Below are 24,060 nucleotides of genomic sequence, written 5' to 3'. Positions count from 1 at the left end.
GCGAAATCTTGCCAGAACTTCATCAGAATGTGGAAATTGCTATTGCATGGAGAAGTTGTGGTTAACAATATAAATACATTTAAGGAGAAGCACAAAAAACATGTGAGGGAGTAAGAAACTGACAGGGGAAGATGAAGAGAGGAACAATAAACACTAGTGTAAATCATCTGGGTCAATTGGCCTGTTTTTGTGAAGTAAATTCTGTCTATAAGTTAGATGCTGTTCTGATGTTGGAATCATCCGTCAATGAGAAATTATGCCATAAGGAGCCCCTTCCAAACCTGCAGATTCACAGAATCATCAAAATCAAATCGTTTTGGCAACCTGAAACTTGGATTCTAAATGGAAACAGTGTCCAGATTTACATTTATATTCAAACCATCGGCAGGGACTTGATTGCTTTGGTTGCAACAATTAAATAACCAGCCAAAAGGTGAAAAGCTATCAGGAGGTGGCCATTGATACAGTGGATATAAAGGGCAGGTGAGAGGGTGGATATCCTGCTGCAAGTGACTCACCTCCTGACACCCCAAGTCCTTTCCACCACCAACTAGGCATATGTCAATGAGTGAAATACTGTCTAGTTGCCTGGATGAGTGCAGCGGCAAAAGGAGTTTAGAAACTCAACATCAAATAAGACAAAGCGGCCCATTTTATTGACATCCCACCCACCTCCAAAGACATTGACCCCTCCCCGCACTGGTACATCATGGTTTCAGCATGTTTCATTGGAGTCACTTGCCTAGATTAATCTGACAGCACCTCCCAAACCTGTGAGCTCTACCAGCAAGAATGACAAGGGAGAGGGCAGCGGGTGCATGGGAACACCACCTGCAGGTTCTCTTCCAAGTCATTCACCATCCTGACTTGGAAATATTTTGCTGTTCCTTCTTCATCAGTGGTCTAATTCCAGGAATCCTTCCCATCAGTACAGTGGGAGTACCTTCACCAAGGACGACAGCAATTTAAGATTACAGCACCTTCCTCTGAGCTCAATTAGGAATGGGCAATAAATGTGATGCCTATGTCCTGTAAATGAAATTGCAATGTATACTGTGAATTTATAGGTACTGATATGATTAGTAGTCATTGAGATCAGTGACCATAAGGTATTTCTGGGAGATTTGTATCACAGGGCATTAAATATTGAGAGTGCACACGTGTGTCTATTGGTGGGGGGAGTGAAAGGTGAGCCAAATGTCATTTGGGCACGTGGGATTTTGATTTTATGTTCTTGACTCTTGGCACCAGGCTGGGTGATTATTGAACAAGTGCTGCTGAAAGCGGTCACAAACAGTGAAACAGCTGACTAGGAAAAAGCAGCCTGAAGATAAATGCCCTTGTTGACCAGTCTCGTTTCCAAGTTCAGATCCTGGTACGGGTTTGAGCCCAGATAAACAGCTGCAGTGTCCAGGCACAGTGCTGGTCACATTCTTTAATTGGTCTGAGCTCCTTTCTACTCAAAACAAAGAGTTTCAGAACAAAATTAACTTGCCTTGGAAGTACTGTGTAGGTTCGGTGTACTACATCCCACTCCCATGACAGTTCTCAGTCGCTTTTACATCTCCAGGCAGACAGCCCATTTAGACACAGGGAGAGAGCGTCAAGGGCAATCGCTGGACTCACTGGCTCCAGTGGATTAAGACTCTCTCCCCTCCAGGGGCCTGTCTAATCACCACGGCTTCTGGGAAATTTGAATCTGTTGATTTCAATTCAGTAAGGAACCCCATGTCCCTCTGATTCTGTCTTTCTCACTGACTGTGCTCTCCAGTGTTGCTACCTGCATGCAGCAACCCTTTTTAAATACCAGGACTCAAATTTTTATGGCCTCCCTTCTTCACAAATATTTAGACAACATAGACATCGTGGTTCCGGTAAGCTGCTGATATTTACCTCCTTGCCTTTGGCTTACTGGAACCAGCAATGCCTTTAACTATACCCATGGCTACATTACATTTCAACTACTAATACCTCTCACATGTAAACACTTTCTGTTAAAAGTGAGCCACACTCCTGAGCTCTGGGAACCTGGTTCCCAGTTTGACAGCAACAAAGCTTTAAAATGCAGTTTTAAATAAGTCTGATTGCAGGGCAGAAACACTAATCAAAGCAAGTCATTCTGTTGTAATAAACTCTAACATTAATAATTGAGAGCCAGGTTCCCAGAGCTCGGGAGTGTGGTTCAAATTTAACAGCAAGTGTTTACATGTGAGAGACATTTTGAAATGTACTGCATCTGTGAGTTTGGTTGAGGGCACTGCTGGTTTTGGTAAACTGACAATGTGAATGATAGCCCCAAAACATCACTAATTTATCTTAATCAGGATGTGTTCATTGTGTGAATATTTATGAAAAAGGGAATCCATTAAATTTTCAGATTTAGTTAAAAACATTGAGTTCCAGTATTAAAAGCAAAGGATTTACACTAAATTGCTTCTTCCGTTATTCTGTGCATCTGGATTTGGCTGACAACCTTATCCACAAGACCACTGCGGCAAAGTGTCGCAAAGACCTATGGATGTTGAATGGTAAAGGCCCACATACGAAGAGGAGACAGGTAAATGGTTGGTGTCTGTAGAATAATGCAAGAGATACATGGAAGGATGAGGAATAAAATGGGGGAGGAATAAATGAAATTAGATTGTCATAACACAGCAGCAGAGGCTATTTTAATACCAGGGAAGGGAGAATTTTTTCGGGGTCAGTTCAGCTACACTCTAGCCTAGAGAGTACCTTCAGGAAAGGGTGGGTGGAAAGTAATTGCATTGGAGCACTGCACCATTGTACACCAAATAATCTCTTTCACCACAGGAACGGGGTGTAATTGGATGGAGGGTTATACCAAAAATTGCAAACCCTTCAATTCAGAGACAGGAATTCAAGAGTCCAGTACAACAGCTGGGGATAAGCTAGTCAAATAGACACTGAAATAAAAGGCTGGTATCTCAAGTGGTAGCCATGAAACTGTCGGATTGTTGTACAAAGCCATCTGGTTCATTAATGTCCATTGGGAAAGGAAATTGTAGACAAAGAAGAAATAGTTTTCCCACAAAGGAGGCCATTTGGCCCATCAAGTGCATGCTAGCTTCAGTCCTTTCCTCCATAACCCTGCAAATTATTTTCCCTCAAGTGCTTGCCCGATTCCTTTTTGAAAATCTGCCACCCTTCCTTGACCTGGCCCAGAACTGACCCCAGACTGCCCTCAGAAATGACCTAGTGAGTTGTTCAAGGGCAGTTAAGCATGGGTAATAATGGCAGAGTAATGCCTGCATCCCATGAATGAATAAAGAAATAGCTTAATACGCCAGTTGTGATTGGGTTGCTTGTGAAATCCTGAATTGCAGCATGTGATAGCCTAGATCTTTTAGATAATTGTTTCATGAACCTTGTGTTTGAACATTTCTCCCAAATTGGAATCTGTGTTTGTGCAAGGGTGGAGATACAAACTTCTCTTGTTTATTTAAGTGTTTGACCAGTATTGTGTTAAATCACCTTTATTGACATTTCGAAGTCCACTTGTTTTATATGTATTTTGTCTGTCTAGATACAAGTCTGCTTCACTGAAACATAGCCCCAAGGGAACTGACAGTAAAGACTGTTAAATCAGTGTGTTCACTACAGCAGATTTCCAGACTTGCTGCTTTGTAAGCATAGGCAAACAATTTGAATTGGATATTTTGTTATGTTGAAATACTATACTTCACATTTGTTGTGCCTATCCCAACATATGCTGGTTCAGTCATTTTAAGAAGTTCAAAAGGAGAATTTATGAAGCCAGTGCGGTGTGTTTGGAGTGTATTCACTGTTGTAACATATCAAATCTGGCAGCCGGTGAGTGTAGCTCTGTCCCATAAATGACAGTAAGTTAATGACCAGCTATTCTATTTTGCTTGAATAAAAACGGAAAATGCCAGAGGTTCTCAGGGCTGGCAATATCTGTGGAGAGAGAAACAGGGATAACAATTCAGATTGATGATATGGCCTAAAATATTAATCTTGTTTCTCTCTCCACAGATGCTGTCTGACCTGTTGAGTATCTCCAGCATTTTCTGTTTTTATTTCAGATTTCCAGCACCTTTGCTTTTAGAACCTATTTTGCTTAGTGATATTTGTTGAGGAATGAATATTGGTAGAGAAACCCCTACCTCCAAACCCCTTCTGAACAAACAAAAATGCACATTTCCAGCTTTTGACAATGTGAAATTCTGCACAGTTGCTATTGCCCTTCTGAACACGTTATGAGAATGCAGGCACTGTAGTGTAGTGGTTAGCGTAATGCTTTACAGCGCCAGCCAAATCCATTCAAATCAGTTCAAATCTGGCCGCTGTCTGTGAGGAGTTTGTATGTTCTCCCCGTGTCTGCGTGGGTTTCCTCCGGGTGCTCCGGTTTCCTCCCACATTCCAAAGACGTACGGGTTAGGAAGTTGTTGGCGCCGGAAGCATGGCGACACTTGCAGGCTGCCCCCAGAATGCTCTACGCAAACAGATGTATTTCACTGTGTGTTTCGATGTACAGGTGATTATTAAAGATATCTTATATATAATCTCCAGTTCTTTGGTTTCTATGTCTTTGCCACCACGGTGAAGAGCGTGAGAAACCAGGGCTGTTGTGAATCTGAGCCCACAGCAAACTGCCTTAAGAGTAAAGGTACTTAAACCTTCTGAACTAGTTCAGCAAACCATTCAGTTCAAGAGTAATAACAGCTGGTTTTACTGACAAAACTTGCGTCCTGTAAATAAATCAAAATTTTGACCCAGACTGCAGCACAAGTGTTCTTGTATTCCGTGGTTAGGAATGTGGACATACTCTTTCAAACTTGGTTAAAATTAGTGACTTAGGGAGGTTTATGTACTGAATTGCTGTTTGAGTATAATATTGTAAATTCTGTGGAGTGCAGTCCTGCAATAGTTAATTTTTCTAATGTTAAAAGAGTAAAAGTTGGAAACACTGAACATTTACGATAATCAGAAATATTAATTCTGTTTTCCTCACTATGTATTTGCCTAAGCTGCTGAAATATTAGCATTATTTTTGATTTCCATGTTTGAAATGTCTCATTTTTGATTCCAGTTTGGACTTCATTGCCTTGCTTTCGGTCCTGTTTGGGACACTGCATGCAGTACCTACCTCGTGCCACTAGATATCTCTGCATTTTGCAAAATGCAGCCAGCATTTACATGAAATATATATTCTGTATTAGCTCCTGCAGCTGAACTATCAATGCTTCACAGTAGTGCTTTTCTTATGTTGTGTTAGGTTAGATTCAGTGAGGCAACGGGCTTTCATTTTATTCATGGAGGCCAGAGTCTTCAGTGAGGCAAGGTTTTATTGCCCTTCCCTAATTGCCGTTGAACTGAGTGGCTTGTTAGGCTTTTTTTTTAAACCAGAGTCGACACCACTGCTGTGGGTCTGGAACTGCACCTAGACAAAATTGGATAAAGGTGGCAGATTTCCTTACCCTAAAGTATATTAATGAGCCAATTATTTTTTACAACAGTCTTTAGTTTCTTGGTCACTATTATTGCTACCAGCATTTATTTCCAGATTTATTTAATTACTTAATTTAAATTCCTCATCTTCCCTGGTGTGAGTTAAACCGGAGTGTGTGGACCATCTCTGGCAGACACCATACTCTCTGTTACAAACATTCTATCATCAGTGGAAGAAATGTTTTGGCAGAAGGAGGTTAATCTGCATGGAAAGGAGATGTAATACTGATCAGATTAAATTAAACATGGACACGGGCACAAACTAGCAACAGGTACATTTAGGACTTTGGTTTGGGAGTCTCTTGTTCATGAGAAGTGGGAATAGCATTGGAAAGTAGACTTCCCACTTTTCCTCATGACACAGAAGAACGTTATTTTGGGTTCACAGAGCAATCCAATTCCCCCGCTAATTCTTGTAACTTATTCTATTCCCAGATTCTACCACTCAGCACACAATCTAGAGGCAATTTTATAGTGACCAATTAACCTCCCAACCTACATGTTTTTGGGATGTGGGAGGAAACAAGGGCATCCGAGGAAAACCCCGTCGTCACAGCTGCAAGCTCCACACAGACATCACTAAAGGTCGGGATTGAACCTGGGTCATTGGAGCTGCAACCCTGTGCCTTCCAGGAAGAATAGTTATAGAGTCATACAGCACGGAAACAGGCCCTTTGGCCCAACTCGTCCATGCCGATTGTGTTGCCCAGTGAACCAGACCCATCTGCCCACGTTTGGCCCATAGCCCTTGAAACCTCTCCTATCCATGTACTTATCTAGATGGCTATTAAATGTTGCTAATGTGCCCATCAGTTGATTCAAAGACCCTAGAATCCTTTGAGAAACAAATGGTTGCTGAATTGGAGGACATTTGGGCTATTGCAGACTAATGAAATAAGCTAGGCTGAATGGGTTTCTTAAGCACCACAAGAAGTAGGGATAGGAGTAAGCCATTCAACCGATGGAGCCTGCTCCGCCATTCAGTGGGATTGTAGCTGATCCGATGCTCCGTCCTTTATCCTGCTCTTTCCCTAAAACCCTAGATTCCTTAAGTGATTAGAAATCTATCTTTCTCAGGCTTCAATACACACCACAGCTCTCAATGGCAAGGAGTTCCAAAGACTCACAATCCTCTGATTCCTCTGTAATATATAGGCATGGTTGTAAATTATAAATACTTGAAATCTGAATTGGAGGCTGGGATCAGCCAGTGCTTGAAAAGAGAGAGTAATGGGTCTACATTTGAACAGTGACCTTTCTCCATTTTGGGTGACGGTCCCAGGTAAGTATCGACATGGCTTTTTCCACTGCAGGTGCACCATTGGCTGAACAAGTTTGATGGCGGTGGGTAGTCTGGGGAAGGAGATTATTGATAGGTGACCGGTGACATTTCTTCTGAGCTAAAATTCTAAATGCTGAAATATGGAAAGCATTTTGTGTTTTGCACTACAAATAAAAAAAAAACTTGGGAACATCTTGATGTTCCCTCCTGTTTTGGAGAGAAAGCTTTGTATTTATGTGAAACCTTTCTTCACCCTGAAAGCCCCAAAGGCTCTTTACAGTCAATGATGTAATGTTGGAAATTCAACCAGATTCATATGTACTGTCTGCTTTAGATAAGTTAAAGTTTAGGGTGATACTGGTTATAGCATCTGAAAGTAATGTTAGTTACCAACTCAGAGAGTGGTTGAAGTAGATGTAACACATGATATTTGTGGTGTGAACACTGAGGCCATTTAAAGCAGTGTTTCTTCTATTTGATCAAATTGATTGCAATCTGGTTTTGATTCCTTCCTTTCTAATGTGTTTTCATTGCCTGACAAGCAGGGACCTTGTTGATCGCAATTGATGTTTCAATTCTTATTGTTTATAGCGGTCTTTGTCAAAGCTTCCAACACAGGAGCTGGATAAAGTAACAGTGAACATGGGTTTAGTCCGCCAGGTCAGTTACAAAATGGCAACTTGCATCTGAGTTTTACCACAATATCCTGTCTGCTGCACTGCACGCACTTCTGTAGGTAATGTGAGGTTTGCTATTAACATGTTGCAAGGATGGAACCTTCAGTAATGATTAATTTCTTCTCGAATCTTCCATATTGAACAATTCATCCAGTATGTTACAAACTAGGTGTTGCTAATTGGAAATCCAGATGCGACTAATTGCATTGCTCATTGGTAAAAAAAATACAAGTTAAGGACACTATTTTCAAGCATGTGTTCTCAGTACTCAGTTGCATGGGATATGCATGTAAACTTTGATGTTTCAATGCATTTGGTAGAATGAAAACTATCATTTTTAATATGTAAGGCATGCACTAAAATTAATGCACGTCATTACAACCTTGTCATGTAGTCGTATCTGTGGCTTGTCACCAATTTCCATTGAAGAATAATGTGATAGAAACACAGTGATATATGCTGCTAATATTCCTTTGTATTACAAATGCAACTGCAACTTGGGAGTCTGTATTGGGCTAAATTTGTGCTTGTAGAGGTGAGGAATGCTGGAAAATGGAATGTACGCCTGTCATCCATTCAAACACTCACTCCAATCAGGTATAAAAACCTTTAGACCTAAATGTGAAAATGGTTTATAGTACTCTGGCCGTGATTCTTAATTCAGAATCTCAGGACCTCCCTCCAATGAATCAGGGTGATACTTTCTTGCAACTCATGTTCTTGTCGTCTCTGATGGAGATGACCTGTTTGGTGGTGTTGTTGTACATGGGATCATAGAAAATTTACAACACGAGAGGCCATCATGTTTCATGCCAGTCAAAAAAAAAGCAACTCGCTAATTCCACTCCTAGGACTAGGTCTCTAATCCTGCAGGTCATGTTCTTGTGGTCTCTGCAGTTCTTCAACTGCACATCCAAGTATTTTTAAATACACTGAGAAATGACTCAGTCTTTTTAAGGGAGTGAGTTCTAGACGCTGGGTGGAACGTTTTTCTTCATTTCCCCTCCTGCCAGTTACCTTTAAATCTGCTCCTTCATTTTGACCCCTCTGGTAATAGGTCCTCCCTATTTACATCATCTAAGCCCCTCATAATTTTATACACCTCAGTTATTTCCTGTCAACTACCTTGGTTCCAAAGAAAATAACCCTAGCTGACCCAATTTTTCCCAATAGCCGCAATTTTCAAGAACTGACATCATTGTCATGAATCTCCTGCGTACCTACTTTAGTGTTATCATATCTTTCTGTTAACGTGAAAGGAACAGCTCACAGCACTCAAGTTAAGGTCCTACTAGTGTGGTACACAGTCCTTGAAAAACCTTCCTGCAATTGTATAAAAGAAAGAATCCCACATGCCCTTTTACCCACTTTCCTGACCTGACCTTCGTACCTTTAATGTTCAGTGATGTGCAGTCCAGGTTTCTTTTAGACAATTCAATATGTTGTTATTTATTGTATGTACCTCACCAGATGCATTACCTCACGCTCCTCTGGATTAAATTTCATTTGCCATTTCTATGCCATATTGACCAAGACTTTTATTTCTTCCTGCAATCTGAAACCTTCCTCCAGAACCACGCAGCCAATTTTCATGCTTTATCATGTCCCTGCACTTAATCAAAATTGATATATTTTACAACATGCATGAGACCTTTAGAACTCTCCTGGAAAAAGCCTTCCAGTCACATAAACAATTTACTCTTTTATGTCCCACCACTGAGCTAATTTTGGATCCACTCTCTTTTGATCCCATGGGCTTTGCTTTTTTTGCCATGTGGAATCCTGGTCAAAATTCATACTAAAATCCATGTCAAATGCACTGCCCTCATTGACCCTCCTCCTTTCCTCCTCAAAAACGGTTAGTCAGAAGTAGCCAATAACTGTACCACTGCTGTCTTTGCTCACAACTCAGAAACAGTCTGGTGACTTGCTCCATCAGCATCAACATTCCCACCTCACTGAAGCTTTGCCTTTTGAGGTAGGATACCAGGAAATGAATTCCCATCTTAGCAATGATAGCTGCACATAGAACACAGCAAAAACATCCCTTAATAGGAGGATTATAAGAAAAAAATTGATACTGGACCATGTAAATGAAATATTAGGACAGATGGCCAAAGGCTTAGTCAAAAAGCTAGATTTTAATAAGTGACCGAAAGAAGGGAGAGGTGAAGCAGTTTAAGGAGAGAATTCCTGACCTTAGGACCTAAGCAGCTGAAGGCAAGGATGCCAGTGGTGTGTTGATTTTAAATTGCTTTTGCAAGAAATTACAGAGAAGTGCGCTGAGATCTTGGTGGGCTTTGGGACTGGAAAAGGCTGCAGAATTAGGAAGGGATGAGGCCATGGAGGGATTTGAAAACAAAGATCAGAATTTTAAAAGCATAGTGACACCAAATGAATATAGTACATTCTTACTGGTGTTACTCTTGTATAAGTGCATAAAATTATAAAGGTTTACCGCCAATTTCGTATCCAAGCAACATACACCCTCCAGCCTCAGATGAGCCATATGTTGAGATGGTTGTGCAAAATGGCCGCCACATTTGCTGCATAAAAGTTGCTGAACAATATCATTTTATGCCTAAGGCCAGAAAGTATTACTGCTGATAGTCAGAACAAGGACAAAAACAGGGATTCCAAAGTTTAAAAATGGTGAAACAGAGCTTAACAAACTCTAAATGTTGTTTACGGTAAGTACTACATCCAGCAAAGTAGTGAAGGGGAACATTCACATATCTTCACTCGGTGATGGTTGAAGCCAATTGTCGTTCTTGGCAATGGATCCAAACAGAAGAAGGAGAAACAAAAATGGAGATGGTGGGTGAGAATACCAGGGTGAAAGAAAATGCAAGCGTCAGACTTCGTCCCTCAGCCAGAGGTTGGGATTGGCTTGATGCGTCTTTTGGTGAAGCCCAAACTAAAATTGGCCAAGAAACATTAAGTCACTCTTCTGTGTCCCCAGCCTCATGGTTTTGTTCATCATGTTGGTTCCTCACTCTCTTGTTTTATCTCTGTACCCATTCTTTGCTTTGCAAACTTCTCTCAATCATCTTTCATTTCCCTTCAATCAGTTTTCTCCTTCACTGTCCTTCTTTACTACAGTAATAATTCTCTCACTTTCATCTTGCTACCTCTCACTCCCTCCTCTCTCCTCCCTTGCTCTACATTTTCCTGCCTTCCTCTAATCCTCCTTTATTACCTCTGATATCCTCACCACCCTCTCCCCCTCCAACCCTTCCCTCTCCCCCTCCATCCCTCTCTCTCCCCCATTCTCCCCCTCCTCCCTCGATCTTCTCCCCCTCCATCCTCTCCCCCTCCCCCCCTCCCCCTCCATCTCTCCCTCTCGGCCTCCATCCTGTCCCCCTCCATCCTCTCCCTGTTCCCACCCCCCCCCAGCTCTGCCCCTTCCTCGCTCTGTCCCTGTCCTCACCCTCTTCCAAGCCCCTCACCCCTCATTATCCCTACAGAGAAAAAGTTTTTTTTCAAAAATTGGTACCAAAGAATGTATTACTTTGATTTTTAGTTTTACAATGGAGGTTTAATGTTTGGAGTATTCAGGCTATCTCTGCTGGATGATCAATTCAGGGTGGAGGTTTGGAAGAGGCATGAAGCAGATACAGCAGACACAAGAGATTCTGCAGATTCTGGAATCCGGAGCAATACACGTAAAATGCTGGAGGAACTCAACAAGTCAGGCAGCATCTATGGAGGGAAATAAGCAGTCGACTTTTCAGGCCGAGACCTTCATCAGGACTGGAAGGAAGAGGGCAGAAGCCAGGATAAGAAGTTGGGGGGGATGGGGAGGAGCACCTGCAGGCAGGGGATAGGTGAGTCCAGGTGAGGGGGAAGGTAGGTGGGGAAGATGTAATAAGCTGAGAGGTGACAGGTAGAAGAGGCAACGGGCTGAAGAAGGAGGAATCTGGTAGGAGAGGGCAGTGGACCATGGAATAAAGGATGGAGGAGGGGAGGGGAGGAGATGGACTGGTCATGAAGGCAGGGGAAGGGAGCCACAGGAATGAGGGAAGACAAGGGAGTTGGGGGGATGGGGGGGGAAGAAAAAGATCAGGTGGGGTTACCAGAAGTTAGAGAAATCGATGTTGAGGCCATCAAGTTGGAGACTCCCAAGGCGGAATATGAGGTGTTGTTCCTCCAACAGATACAGGAGCTGACTGGAAATTATAATGACAGCAAAATATAAAATGGTGGGCTGTGAAGATTTACAGGAGACTCCACTGGGAGTTTTTAGGGAAAAAACTGAGGCAAGTGAAAGCTGCCAAAAAAAGCACCAAAGGACAGAGAAAATAATATGAAGATCAGAACGGGAAAAATATCAGAGAAGAATTTGAAGGTGTGGATTCAGGAGGGTTAGGTATGCCATCAATGGCTGGAAAGCAAAAAGTATTACACTCTCTGAGAACCATCCCCTCCATCGTCTGCCCTTGCTGATCACAAGAAACACTGTTCCCATCTACTGGATAGAAATATGGGCAGCAGAGGCTGAAGAGATGGGTTGTGGAAGACTTGTAACTGTGGGGAGCCAGATTTTCAACCAAGAGATTCACCAGGATGTTGCTTGGAATGGAGGGCTGTAGTTATAAGGAAAGACTTTATAGGCTGGGTTTATTCTCATTGGAACGTTGGAGGCTGAGGGGTGACCTTATAGAGGTTTATAAAATGATGAGAGGCATGGATAGGATAGGTAGTCAGAATTTTCTTCCCCGAGGCAGGAAGTCTAGAACTGGAGGGCACAGGTTTAAGGTGAGAGGGGAGAAACTTAAAGAAGGGTGGTGGGTGGATAGAGCAAGCTGCCAGAGGACGTAGTGGAGGCAGATACAATAACAGCATCTAAAAAGAGTTTGGACAGGTATTTGGATAGGAAAGTGGGAGAGGAATGTGGGCAACTGGGATTAGCATTGAGAGGTATCACAGTCAGCATGGACGAGATGGGCCAAACGGACCCTTTTCTGTACTGTACGCTTCTATGATAATGGAAGAGAGGAGTTTGACATCTAAAGAAGAATGGCCAGAGTCTGAAGTAAAAATGATGTTGCAGTTTGGAACAGCGAATTCAGAAGGAGTGGTACTGCATCGTGGCTTGTACCCCTCAACAGAAGAATCACAGCTCTATGTAATCAGTAGGAATGTTCAGGGTGTCACAGGGATATGGTGGGCTTTATTTTCATCATTTTTCAGGATGTAGGCATTTTATTGCCTGTCGCTAATGGCAAAGTTAGTGGTGGTGACTGTCCTTGAACTGTTGCAGTCTCTGCAGTAAATCTGCTTTTACAGATGTGTTGGGTAACAAGTTCCAGGATTTAGACCCAGTGAATGTGAAGGGTGGACGGTATATTTCCCAGTCTAGATGGAACTTTAATGTGTTACATGTATACAAATGATCTGGGGGTATAATACTTGCGTTGTACTAGACTTCTTATTTGCTTACATTGGTCTCCCATCGTGGTTGCAAACAGCAGCTGAGTGGTGTGATGTGTTCCTTAATTGTCCTTGTTTGCTTTGCATAATGCTCCCCTCTCCTTCTTGTCCTTGGTTGTTTCTCTGAACTTATCTTCCCTCACTACTTTCTGATCGGCAGCGGTTGACATGTTTTAGTTCAGCCAAAACCCTCTGTAATGACTTCTCTCCAACCAAATGACCATTTTCCCCCATTCTATCCCTTCAGTCTTCAGTTCCTTCACCATAAATTTCCTTCCCATTTATAATTCTACTCCTTGGGGAATATAGGAAGCAGGATTATGAATTTCAGCCCCTATATCTGTTCTGCCTTTAACTCAGGTGACAATTGATTTCTGCCACTTAAGTTCACTCCAGATCCCTTGAAGTTCCTCTTTACCAATATCTGCAGTTGCTGTAAGTCTGAAATAAAAACTCAATGCTGGAAATGTTAAAATCCATTGATATCAGTTTAAATTGGTAAGGCTCGTTGTTGTGTGAGCTTGTTGTTGCTGTGTCTGGCCGTCTGCCAAGTAGTACTGGAGCATCTGGGCCAGAACTACTAGAGTGTACAACAGTTTTCTCCCCCAGGCTGTCAGGCTCCTGAATACCCTGGAGGTAGTCTCAGACAAATGCCGCGTCAAAAGTCCTGGTTTGCACTGTGGCGCATAAGAACTTTGGCTGCTGCTGAACATGTTTTATACACTTAGTGCAATACACTGAGTTCTGTATTTTCTTTGTCCAATTAGTTTTTGCACTAACCTTGCACTAATTTTGTATCCTGTATATACCATTTTTTGCACTATTTGTGCTTGCACAATTTTTCTATCTGCGTTTATTGTATGTTCTCTGTTCTATGTATGTCCTCTGTTGTGTGAGTGGGGGAAACGACATTTCGTTCCTCCATGTGTTTTACAGCATATGGGTGAATGACAATAAAGTTTAAATTGAACTTGAACTTCAGATTTACTCTAACCATTGGCTGACTGCATTTCTACTGAGATTCAGATTGAATTTTAGGATTGTGCCTCTTTAATCTGGATTTTTCCACTATTGGAAATAGTTTCGCCAAATCCACCCCGGTTACACATCTCAACCATCAGAGCTAAGCAAATAAAAGCTAGAATCTTTTGAGCTCTGTTGATTCCCAAAAGCCTGCACTGTACAGTACAAGGCCAATATTTTTTCCTGAGTATTGACCCCAACCAGGCAGGTTGACAAACACTGGGATGATAAGGTAACAGACTTGAGCCCAAGCTAAGATGGTGAGAGTTTGAGAGAGTGCGATTGCATTGCTGAAGTCTGGAGCTGGGATTTTGGGGATGGTGGGGTGTGTGGAGACTGGAAGGAGGTAGGAGAGAGGGAGAACATGAGGTGGTAAAGGCTTACAGGGAGGAATAGGAGGGGCAGCAAAGAGGGGAGAGCAATGGATGAGTCGGGGGATGGTGGATTTGCGGGTTATGGAAGATTAATAGATTAACTAAATATCTAGATTGTAGATTGAACTGGAGTTCTTTCTGGTTTGCATATATCTACACCATATTAGAATGCAAAGGTTTCAAAATTCCCCTTATTGTTTACCCACATCAAGGTTTACCACCCACCCACACACCTTTTCCAGCATGCATTTCATAATATTATTTTGCTAAATAATTCTTGGAGCAGTATAACTGCCCCAGTTCTTTCCACTTATCACCCTTGATAAGACTTTATTGCTTCATCTTTTCAATGGCTGACTTATCTAGTTTAAAGTAAATAACTGCTGACATGCTTTATATATTGCCTCCCTGCCAACCCTGCCGTTCCCCCGTTTGTAATCAGACACCTGCTGTCTACACACAAGGGCATTGGAAAGAACAAGCATTTTTAAGAATCACACCAGTTCTTAATTTCACAATTAACTCATTTCACAATTTCATTTCCGAAGGGGATTAGTGAAACACCATGGAGCACTAGAAAACATATTAATATTGCAGTCGTATCAAATAAATCATCATGCTTTTAATGTTAATGAACACTTTCTGTTGACAAGCTGAAGTTAAGTTGTTGACAAGTTTTTCTTTGGTTATTGTTGAGCTGAACCACACTATTGAACGATCCTGTAACCCTTGCAATGATACCTGTTGGTAGACAAAAGAATACGCTGTTTGACATATCAGTGTTTGAAACTGCTGTGTAAATAAAAAGTGGCTAGTTTTATTCCAGGCTTTCCAATATCCATTTTGGAAATTAATTAAGCATTCTGATTGTGAAGATTTGGCACTTCCTCTCTGCAGTGGAGTTATTTTTAAGGTTCATTCAATAAGAAGCATCCTTATGTTGGGGTGCGTCTAGTGAGTCCCAGTGCATCAGTTATAACTGTAAACTAAAGACTAACAATCGAGTGCAATCCACAACGTGAAATGTTGCAAGGAAGGATCCAGAATGTCTTCCCAAAAAACTCCCTCCATAGATGCCGCCTGACCCACTGAGTTCCTCCAGCGGTTTATTTTTTGCTCCAGATTGCAGCATCTGCAGCCTCTTGTGTCTCCAACTAGCTAACAAAGTGGTAGTGTCGGAAGGCAGTTCCACTGCTTCTAGGGAAGCCCAACAGAAGAGTAGGAAACTGTGCAGAAGAAATTGTGCTGCAGGCATTGGCAATTAAGGGTGCGGGGCAAGTCCTTCCCCTCCTGCCCTCCTCACCCCTCCCACCCCTTCCCTATCCATCTGAGCTGCGATTACCTGAGATAAGGTAAGATACAAGATATCTTTATTAGTCACATGTACATCGAAACACACACTTCCGGCACCAACATAGCACACCCACAACTTCCTAACCCGTACGTCTTTTGGAATGTGGGAGGAAACCGGAGCACCCGGAGGAAGCCCACGCAGACACGGGGAGAGCATACAAACTCCTTACAGACAGCAGCCAGAATTGAACCCTGGTCGCTGGCGCTGTAGTAGCGTTACGCTAACCGCCACACTACTACCTGGTGAGCAACAAGAGGCTGCAAAGTCCAAATTATTTGGGAACTGAGGCAGGAAGTTGCTGAAATAAGCCTTAATTAAAGACCAATGGCCTTCCACTATAATGATAATTAAATTATCTCGCCTAACATCCAGAGATGTTACGGATTACCCACAGGGATATGCATACCACTGTTCGGGAGCCTCTGCCATAATGTGCAGGTAATATTTAATTTCTTGACTGGATTGTTTGATTTCAGATCTTTAACAATAATATTGTTCAATTAGTTGAATTCTATTTGTAGCAGCTGAAGTAAGGGCCACTCGCATGGGTGCTGCAGTGTCCCCGTGTTACTCACTTTGATGCAGACCTGTGATGTTGTGAACCAGATTATGTTGATTCTGCAAAATCAAAACAAAAGCAGAAGGAACAAGACATACCTCGGACTCTGATAGAGTCATGGAACAATACAGCACAGATACAGGCCCTTCAGCCCAACCAGTCCATGCCGACCATGGTGCCCACCCACCTAGTTCCAATTTTGTACATTCGGCCCATGTCCCTCTCAGCCCCAGTCCTCCATGTGCCTATCCAAGTGCTTCTTAACTGATACTATTGTACCTGCCTCAACCACTTCCTCTGGCAGCTTGTTCCATATGCTCACCATACTCTGCATGAAAGAGATCCCCCGAGGTCCCGTTTAAATCTTTCCCCTCTCACCCTAAACCTATGCCCCCTAGTGTTGGACTCCCCTACCCTGGGGAAAAGACTGTTACTGTCCACCTTATCTATGCCTCCCACGAAGTCTGTCACCAAGGTTTAACCAGAGTTATGTGTTTCTGGCTGTGAGGATAACCTAAGGATAGTGGTAGTCAGTGAAGGAGGTTCCATTTCAAGCACCAGTTTGCAAAACAACCACAGGAGGGCACAGAGTAACACAATAGGTGGGCAGGCACTGTTCGGTCTTTGGGAAATATGAAGTACAGACATTGCAATTTTGCAAAACAATGTTATCACCAGTACAGGTTGTTCATGCTCCTGTTTTGCTTCCTGTTCTAACAAGTTTCAGCAAAACTGTCCATTGCAGACTGAATTCAGTATGTTTAAAATAAAGACAAGTCTGCTTCATTGTAGTTTTTGATTCTGTCTTCTAAAGAGATGTGCTCAAACACCGCTTTGATCTCCCAGCTGTACAACGGTTTCCAAGATATTCATCTTTTGCAATAACACCATAACTCAGAGAAGTTGCTGTTGCATTTTGAAAGTTTTTCAGCACGTCATTGTTCCAGACTGAGGCTTTAATCCATTCAATCTTGTATTCTTGTTTAAATTGATCCAATAGCAAACATCAAGATAGGTTTTTGAAGCACCAATTTACTGGCATAAGGCTTTAGCTTTGATGCTTAAGATTTATTCTTCATTCTCTTTCATGCCCTCCATTCTAAATAAAAATGACACTACTTGTGTTTTAGCTAGTTTTCCACAAGAATTTCATTTTAAAACTCTGGAGGGACAAAGTATTTGCAACTGTGTTTTTAAGTTATAAGTAAAATCAAAGAAAATGGAATTAAAGGGACAAGAGCAATGTAAATATAACATTTGTCTGATAATAAAAATAAGGATCATAAACCATTACTTTTTTAACTGGATGGAATTGTAAAGTTGTATTTACCAGAGGTTGGTGTTTTTGTGTCAGATGTAGTTTATGTATTTTCTTCCATAGACTTGTACCCAGGCTGACACTCCACTGCAGTACTGAAGGAATTTTGCATCCCTGGGTGTGCAGTCTTTCGGAAGTATAGTGAAATGGAGGCCTAGCCGCTCTAAGCAATCTCATAGGCACTGTTTTAAAGAAGAGTCGGGGAATTATCCTCCGTGTTCTTGCAAGTTGTTAAATCCTCAGGCAATTATTATAAGGTTAAACTGGTCAAAATTACATTGGTGTTTCTGAGAGTTTGCTGTGTACAAATTAGTTTTTTTTGCATCATAACGGTGACTGAACATCAAATATGTCATTCGCTTTAAAATGTTTCAGGAAATCCTAAATGAGACATGAAAGGAACTATAAATGCAACTCTCTCTTTCTTTTAATATATTATTCACCTTGGCCAATGGGCAGGTAATAAGTGCAAAGTTTTCAGCTGACAACTTGAAAATGTGTTAGACAATGAAGAGGATAGCAGAGTTCTCTGGAGGGCACAGACTAACTGGTAAAATACGCTGAGGTGTGGCAGCTAAAATTTAAAACAAGGATGTGAATTGATTGCAGAAGAGCTGGAGGAAAGAGACAATATAAATAAATAGCACAGTTTCATGGGTGCAGAAGCAGGGAAACCTATAAGCGTACGAACACATACCTTTGAAGTTGTTTACAAAAGCTTTTGAATCTGTAGCTTTTGAGTAATGGCAGAGAGCACAAAAGAAGAGGTTATGCTAAATCTTCATAAAGCACTTGATAGGCCTCAACTGGAGTATTGTTTCAATTTGGAAGATTGTCAACGACTATAACTATTTAAAAGACATTTGGACAGGTACATGGATAGGAAAGGTTTAGAGGCATATAGGCCAAATGCGGGGTAATGGACTAGCTCAAATAGACAACTTGACAAGTTGGGCCAAAGGGTCTATTTCTGTGCTGTATAACTCTATGACTCTATGTACTAAAATGGCACCAAGGTTGAGAGACTTCAGTTACATAGAAAGACTGGAAATGCTGGTGGTGGTCTGCTGAAAACAGGGAGTAGAACAGAGGTGTTCAAAATCATGGAGGGTCTTGATTCAGTAAATAAAAAGAAACTGGTTCAGCTGGTGAAAGGGTTGATCATTGAAGTATACACATTTAAACTGATTGCCAAAAGAAATGGAGGTGACAGGAAGAAACTTGTTTATGCAACTAAGATCTGGAAATTGCCAAAGTTATGGAAGAAGGTTCAATGCAAATTGCTTAAACACTTGTTTTTTTTTAAAATGGGCCATAGGAAAAGAGCAGACTGAGATAGTTAGATACCTCTCCCAAGGATCTGAGGTGAACGGCCTCCTGTAGCATGCCAACTTAACTGAAGTTTGGACACTTCCCTCTTGTGTTGAAGCAGTTAATAGGGAGCAGTGCAGTACCGTAGGGTGGTGCAATGAAATTCCTTCACGCGAGCAAAAAATTTCATTGCATCTCGGTGTATATGACAGTAAACTAATCTGAAATCTACAGTTTCCCTCTGCTGTTGAAAGGAAAATCATTGCAAACAGAGTCACCTTTGTTGACACTGAGTTTGACCATTGGGTGAGGCAAGCAGCAAGGGGAGTTGTCCTTTAAAATGGTTTGCTGACATTCTAGCCTAGATGTTAGTTGGCATGCCTGAGTTGCCCAATACTGCAGCAATGTGCCTCATTCACCATATAGGTAAAGTCTCCAGTAGTATATCCAGAGCACGAGGAATTCTGCAGATGCTGGAATCTGGAGCAATACACAAAAGTGCTGGAGGAACTCAGCAGGACAGGCAGCATCCATGGAGAGAAATAAGCAGTCGACGTTTCGAGCCGAGACCCTTCATCAGGACTGGAAAGGCAGAGGCCAGAGGCCAGAATAAGGAGGTGGGGGGAGGGGGAGGAGTACACACAGGCAGGGGATAGTTGAGTTCAGGTGATAAGTGAGTCTGGAGTCCTTCGGAGTGACAGAGTCCTTCGCTCCATCTGCCACAACAACCAGTGGCCACCAACTTCAATTCCACGTCCCATTCCCATACTGACATGTCTATCCATGGCCTCTTCTACTGCCACGTTGAGGCCAGGCGCAGAGTGGAGGAACAACACCTCATATTCTTGGGAGTCTCCAACCTGATGGCCTTAACATCGGTTTCTCTAACTTCTGGTAACCCCACCCCTTCTTTTTCTTTCCCCCCCCCCCCCAACTCCTTTGTCTTCCCTTATTCCCATGGCTCCCTTCCCCCAGCTTGATGACCTGCCCAACTCCTCTCCTCCCCTCTCCCATCCTTTATTCCATGGTCTACTGCCTTCTCCTATCGGATTCCTCCTTCTTCAGCCCGTGGCCTCTTCTATCACCTCTCAGCTTATTATATCTTCTCCCCCTCCCTCACTCACTACGTTCACCCTCTCACCTGGACTCACCTATCACCTGCCTGCGTGTGCTCCCCCCCCTCCCCCCACCTTCTTATTCCGGCTTCTGCCCTCTTCCTTTCCAGTCCTGATGAAGGGTCTCGGCCCGAAATATCGACTGTCTATTTCCCTCCGTGGATGCTGCCTGACCTGCTGCGTTCCTCCAGCACTTTTTGTGTATATCCAGAGCCTGTGGTTGAGATGTATTCAGCCTCTTGCTAATGCTTATACAAAGACCCAATGTCTGTTTGGGGACCCCTTCCTGGAATTGTGCTTTGTAAATACTTCTTACTGGATTTTGTTTGAATGTGAGCTGTTTAACATCACCCTCATAATGTTTTTCTTGGACCACATGGTTCCATAATTGGTTGAATTGGCTATTTGCATTATCTCATACTGAGTCACGAGAGTGGGACTTGAACTCGCAGTCTTCTACATCTAACGTGTTACTCGATGAGCTACGTGCTGCTGAGTAAGTTTAGACCAAGAAAATTGAGGTAGGTTTAACCTCACTTTATACAGAAATTGGAGGAAAGAGGGTGAATGGTATTTCCAAAGCTTTCAGTGTATAAACGTTGTATCACACCAGAAATAATAAAAACCTTCCATATTACAAACCAACATCCTTTGTTGGTGAGAGTACTGGGCCCCTGACACCATCATATTTACAGACCTGCTGTCTTTTCAACTAATAGCCCAGTAATTTTATGTCCTTCTTAAAAAAAAGTTCTGATTTATGACAGTTGACACAGGGCAGCTAACTAGGAAACACTGGCCTTTTCTTCATCTTCCTTTCTCACGTGCAGTTGATCATCTTGCCCAGCATGTTTGTCATGATTCTCCCTGAAGGATTTAAGGGGTTGGGAGGCGAGGGGGTGGCTGGCTTTCAGCTTGATGCCAAAAATAGTCTCCAGTGCAAAATTTCCAAGATGTAGAATTGTAGAAGATAATAACCGCCTGTTGACAGTAACATTTAATAACTTTCCTTCACAATGAATTTAGTTTATTACTAAACACAGCTTCAACCAGACTGAAAACTTGTGTCTGTTTATATTCCTTTGGGGATATTGCTCATGAAAATCTGTCTTTTTCCCTGTAACAATTTTCCCTTCATTTTATTCTAACATTTATATATAAAACTTACTCTCATTCTCACCCTCAGTTCTGCTTAATCCTCTCTCTCCCCCTGACCACTTTACCCCCTTTTCTCTGTGCTCTATGTGAAAATCTGTGGATATCCTCGTATCTCTGTTTTGCTCTCTGTTTCTTCTTCTTTCTGTATGTTTTTGTTATCTCTTTCTCTCTGTTTTCTATATCTGTATAATTCTCTCACTATTTCACTTTCCGTCAATTTTATTTTTTTCCTCTCTCTCCTTTTCCCTCTTTACATGACTCCCTCTTTTTTTCTCTCTCTCTCTCTCTCTCTCATCTCCCCTCTCTGAATCCCCCTGTCCCCATCTCTACCTGTCTTCCTCTCCCACGGGCCCTTTTCCCTCCATCTCTGCCTCTCCTTTGGTCCCCTCCCCATCTCTGTCTGTCTGCCTCTCTTTCCACAGATTCTCTTTCCACAAACTCTACCTGACCTGCTGAGTTTTTTTCCAGCATTTTGTGTTTTTACTTCAGATTTCCAGTACCGTACTTTTTTTGATCTTTGTTTCCTCCCTCTCTGAGTCCCTGTCTGATTTCCCCTTTCCCCCTCTCTCTCTCTTTCTGTTTCTCCATGTCTTTTCCCATTGCTTGGAATTAAATTCTGACTTTTGATAGTTGCAGAAATGATCTAATTTCTCTAATTCGGGCTGGGGCTCTGAGAATAACTGGATCTGGAAGAAGTGGGACTGTGTGCTTTTGGGTAGAGAAGAATTGAGCCTCCAATACTTGATTTCCCTTCATCTGAATCAATCAGACATTGAATGTGTGATACTGAAGATATTGGTATTGGTATTGGTTTATTATTGTCACTTGTACCGAGGTACAGTGAAAGACTTGTCTTACAAACTGATCTTACAGGTCAATTCATTACATAGTGTAGTTACATTGGGTTAGTACAGAGTGCATTGAGGTAGTACAGGTAAAAAAAATAACAGTACAGAGTAAAGTGTCACAGCTACAGAGAAAGTGCAGTGCAATAAGGTGCAAGGTCACAACAAGGTAGATCGTGAGGTCATGAAGTCATAGGTCATAGTCCATCTCATTGTATAAGGGAACCGTTCAATAGTTTTATCACAGTGGGGTAGAAGCTGTCCTTAAGTCTGGGGTGGTATGGGCCCTCAGGCACCTGTATCTTTTACCCGATGGAAGAGTAGAGAAGAGAGAATGTCCCAGGTGGGTGGGGTCTTTGATTATGCTAGCTGCTTCACCAAGACAACAACAGGTAAAGACAGAGTCCAAGGAGGGGAGACTGGTGTCCGTGATGCGCTGGGCTGTGTCCAAAACTCTCTGCAGCTTCTTGCGGTCTTGGGCAGAGCAGTTGACATTATATCAAACCCCTTTCCATCTAACAGTAGATGTAAACAGTCCTGTGATGGTGTTGAACCAACTGAACCAAAAACAATTTAATTAATCATTCATTTATCTTTCTGAGAATTTTGGTCCACAACTTAGTTCCTGAGCAACAATCTGTGTAGTGTTTTTCAAATGATTGGCGAATATTAAAATTTTGAATAAATTTAAGTCAGCTTTTCACCCTTTACCCAGATTATAGAGTCATACTGCAGGGAAACAGGCCCATCTAAGCTTGTCCTCATTTGCCCATGTTTGGCCCATATCCAACTAAACCTTTCCTATCCACGTACCTGTCCAAGTGCCTTTTACATCTTCTGCTGCCTCTTTCTAATATTATTTAAGCTGCAAAAGTAAGAAATGATTTTGTCTGAAGATTGTGGCAACCCTGTGACAGCAGGAGTCTAGACTCACATTTCAGTCTGACTGTGGAACACATTAAAGTCAAGTAATGTATGGATCCGCATTCTCATTATTTAAGGAAGTCTCATTATTCCTTTTGAGTATGGCACCAATTGGACAATAATTCCAGCACAGTGTGAAGTTATGTATAAAAGACTCAGGTGATCTGTTGAGCCTCATGGGTACTGCAAGATCCTGTCATAATGGTTTGAGAGAGGAGTTGATTCCATCTGTGAAATAAAAACATTCAAACTTAATGTCCTGTTTCAGCAAGACTTAAAAAAGACAACAAAAGTTTATGAATCCATTACAAAATACCTTCTGAGAATAATGGACCAGAATTTTTAAAAAATCTTCATTTTTTTTAATAGATTAAAACCATGATGAATTGACAAAAAACATTTATTTTATTCTTTGACTTTTTGGAAACTCTTTCTACCACTCCTTTTCAGAGCTTTTCATTGGTTGCAGATCTTGCATTGTAAGAAGGGGCTCTCTTGTTAAAGGCTAAAAGATCTTTTGATTTTTGGATGTCTAATGAGAATTAATACAATGTAAGATAAAAGTTGTATAACACACTTTCTTAAAGGCTTCTAAAGTGAATCTGAATGCAAAACGTTCATCCCTCCTGCTACGGATATGAAAGCTGCAACATATTATATTGTAACATTGCAAATTCTAATTGAGGGAAAACCAGGAAGGAAAAAGTATTAATTATAAGTAACCATTGAACGTACAATATCGGATTAAAATAAGAACTGGATTATCAGAAATTTAAGGACATAACAACTTTATCATGGAACAGAAGGCATGACGCTTTACACCCTCTTAACTTCTGACCCAAAAATGTTATTATTCAACAGTAATTATGACTAAGATTGACATACATCTCACATAGAACAGCTTGATAAGTTGATTATTTTTTGTAGTAAGAATAATCTGTATAAATTGAATTTCATGTTAAATCACTAATTCTGTGTCAATTCATCTTTAAAGACTGCAAAAGCACATCTGTGGAGGAGCAGGCGGCAGCTTCTGAGTTTCTGCATTCGTACTTGTGTGAGAGCAGAGGTTGCTGTCAGTTTCACATAGTATTGACAGTGAACACTGGGGCGTGGAGGAGAGGGAGATGGGTGGAAGGGGCTCGCATTCATTAGAACTGCCAATTGTTACTTGTGGGATTTTGCTGTGTGCTATGT

General features: G+C 41.8%; 1 protein-coding gene across 4 annotated transcripts in view; it reads left to right on the top strand.

The window, feature by feature from the left end:
• The window catches only part of LOC127583083 (phosphatidylinositol 5-phosphate 4-kinase type-2 beta), a 113,199-nt gene that overhangs the window by 45,149 nt on the left and 43,990 nt on the right, over positions 1-24,060 (top strand). For 2 of the 4 annotated variants that reach the window (XM_052038829.1, XM_052038828.1), the window contains exon 4: positions 7,364-7,432. The exons of the other annotated variants lie outside the window; for them this stretch is intronic. In XM_052038829.1, coding sequence (XP_051894789.1) covers positions 7,364-7,432 — 69 coding nt within the window. The remainder of the gene's footprint in view (positions 1-7,363; positions 7,433-24,060) is intronic. 4 annotated transcript variants of the gene reach the window in all.

This window comes from Pristis pectinata, chromosome 25, assembly GCF_009764475.1.
Source record: "Pristis pectinata isolate sPriPec2 chromosome 25, sPriPec2.1.pri, whole genome shotgun sequence".
Taxonomy (NCBI): Eukaryota; Metazoa; Chordata; class Chondrichthyes; order Rhinopristiformes; family Pristidae; genus Pristis; species Pristis pectinata.
Note: the sequence above shows the minus strand (reverse complement) of the source record. Positions and strands in the feature narration are given on the sequence as shown.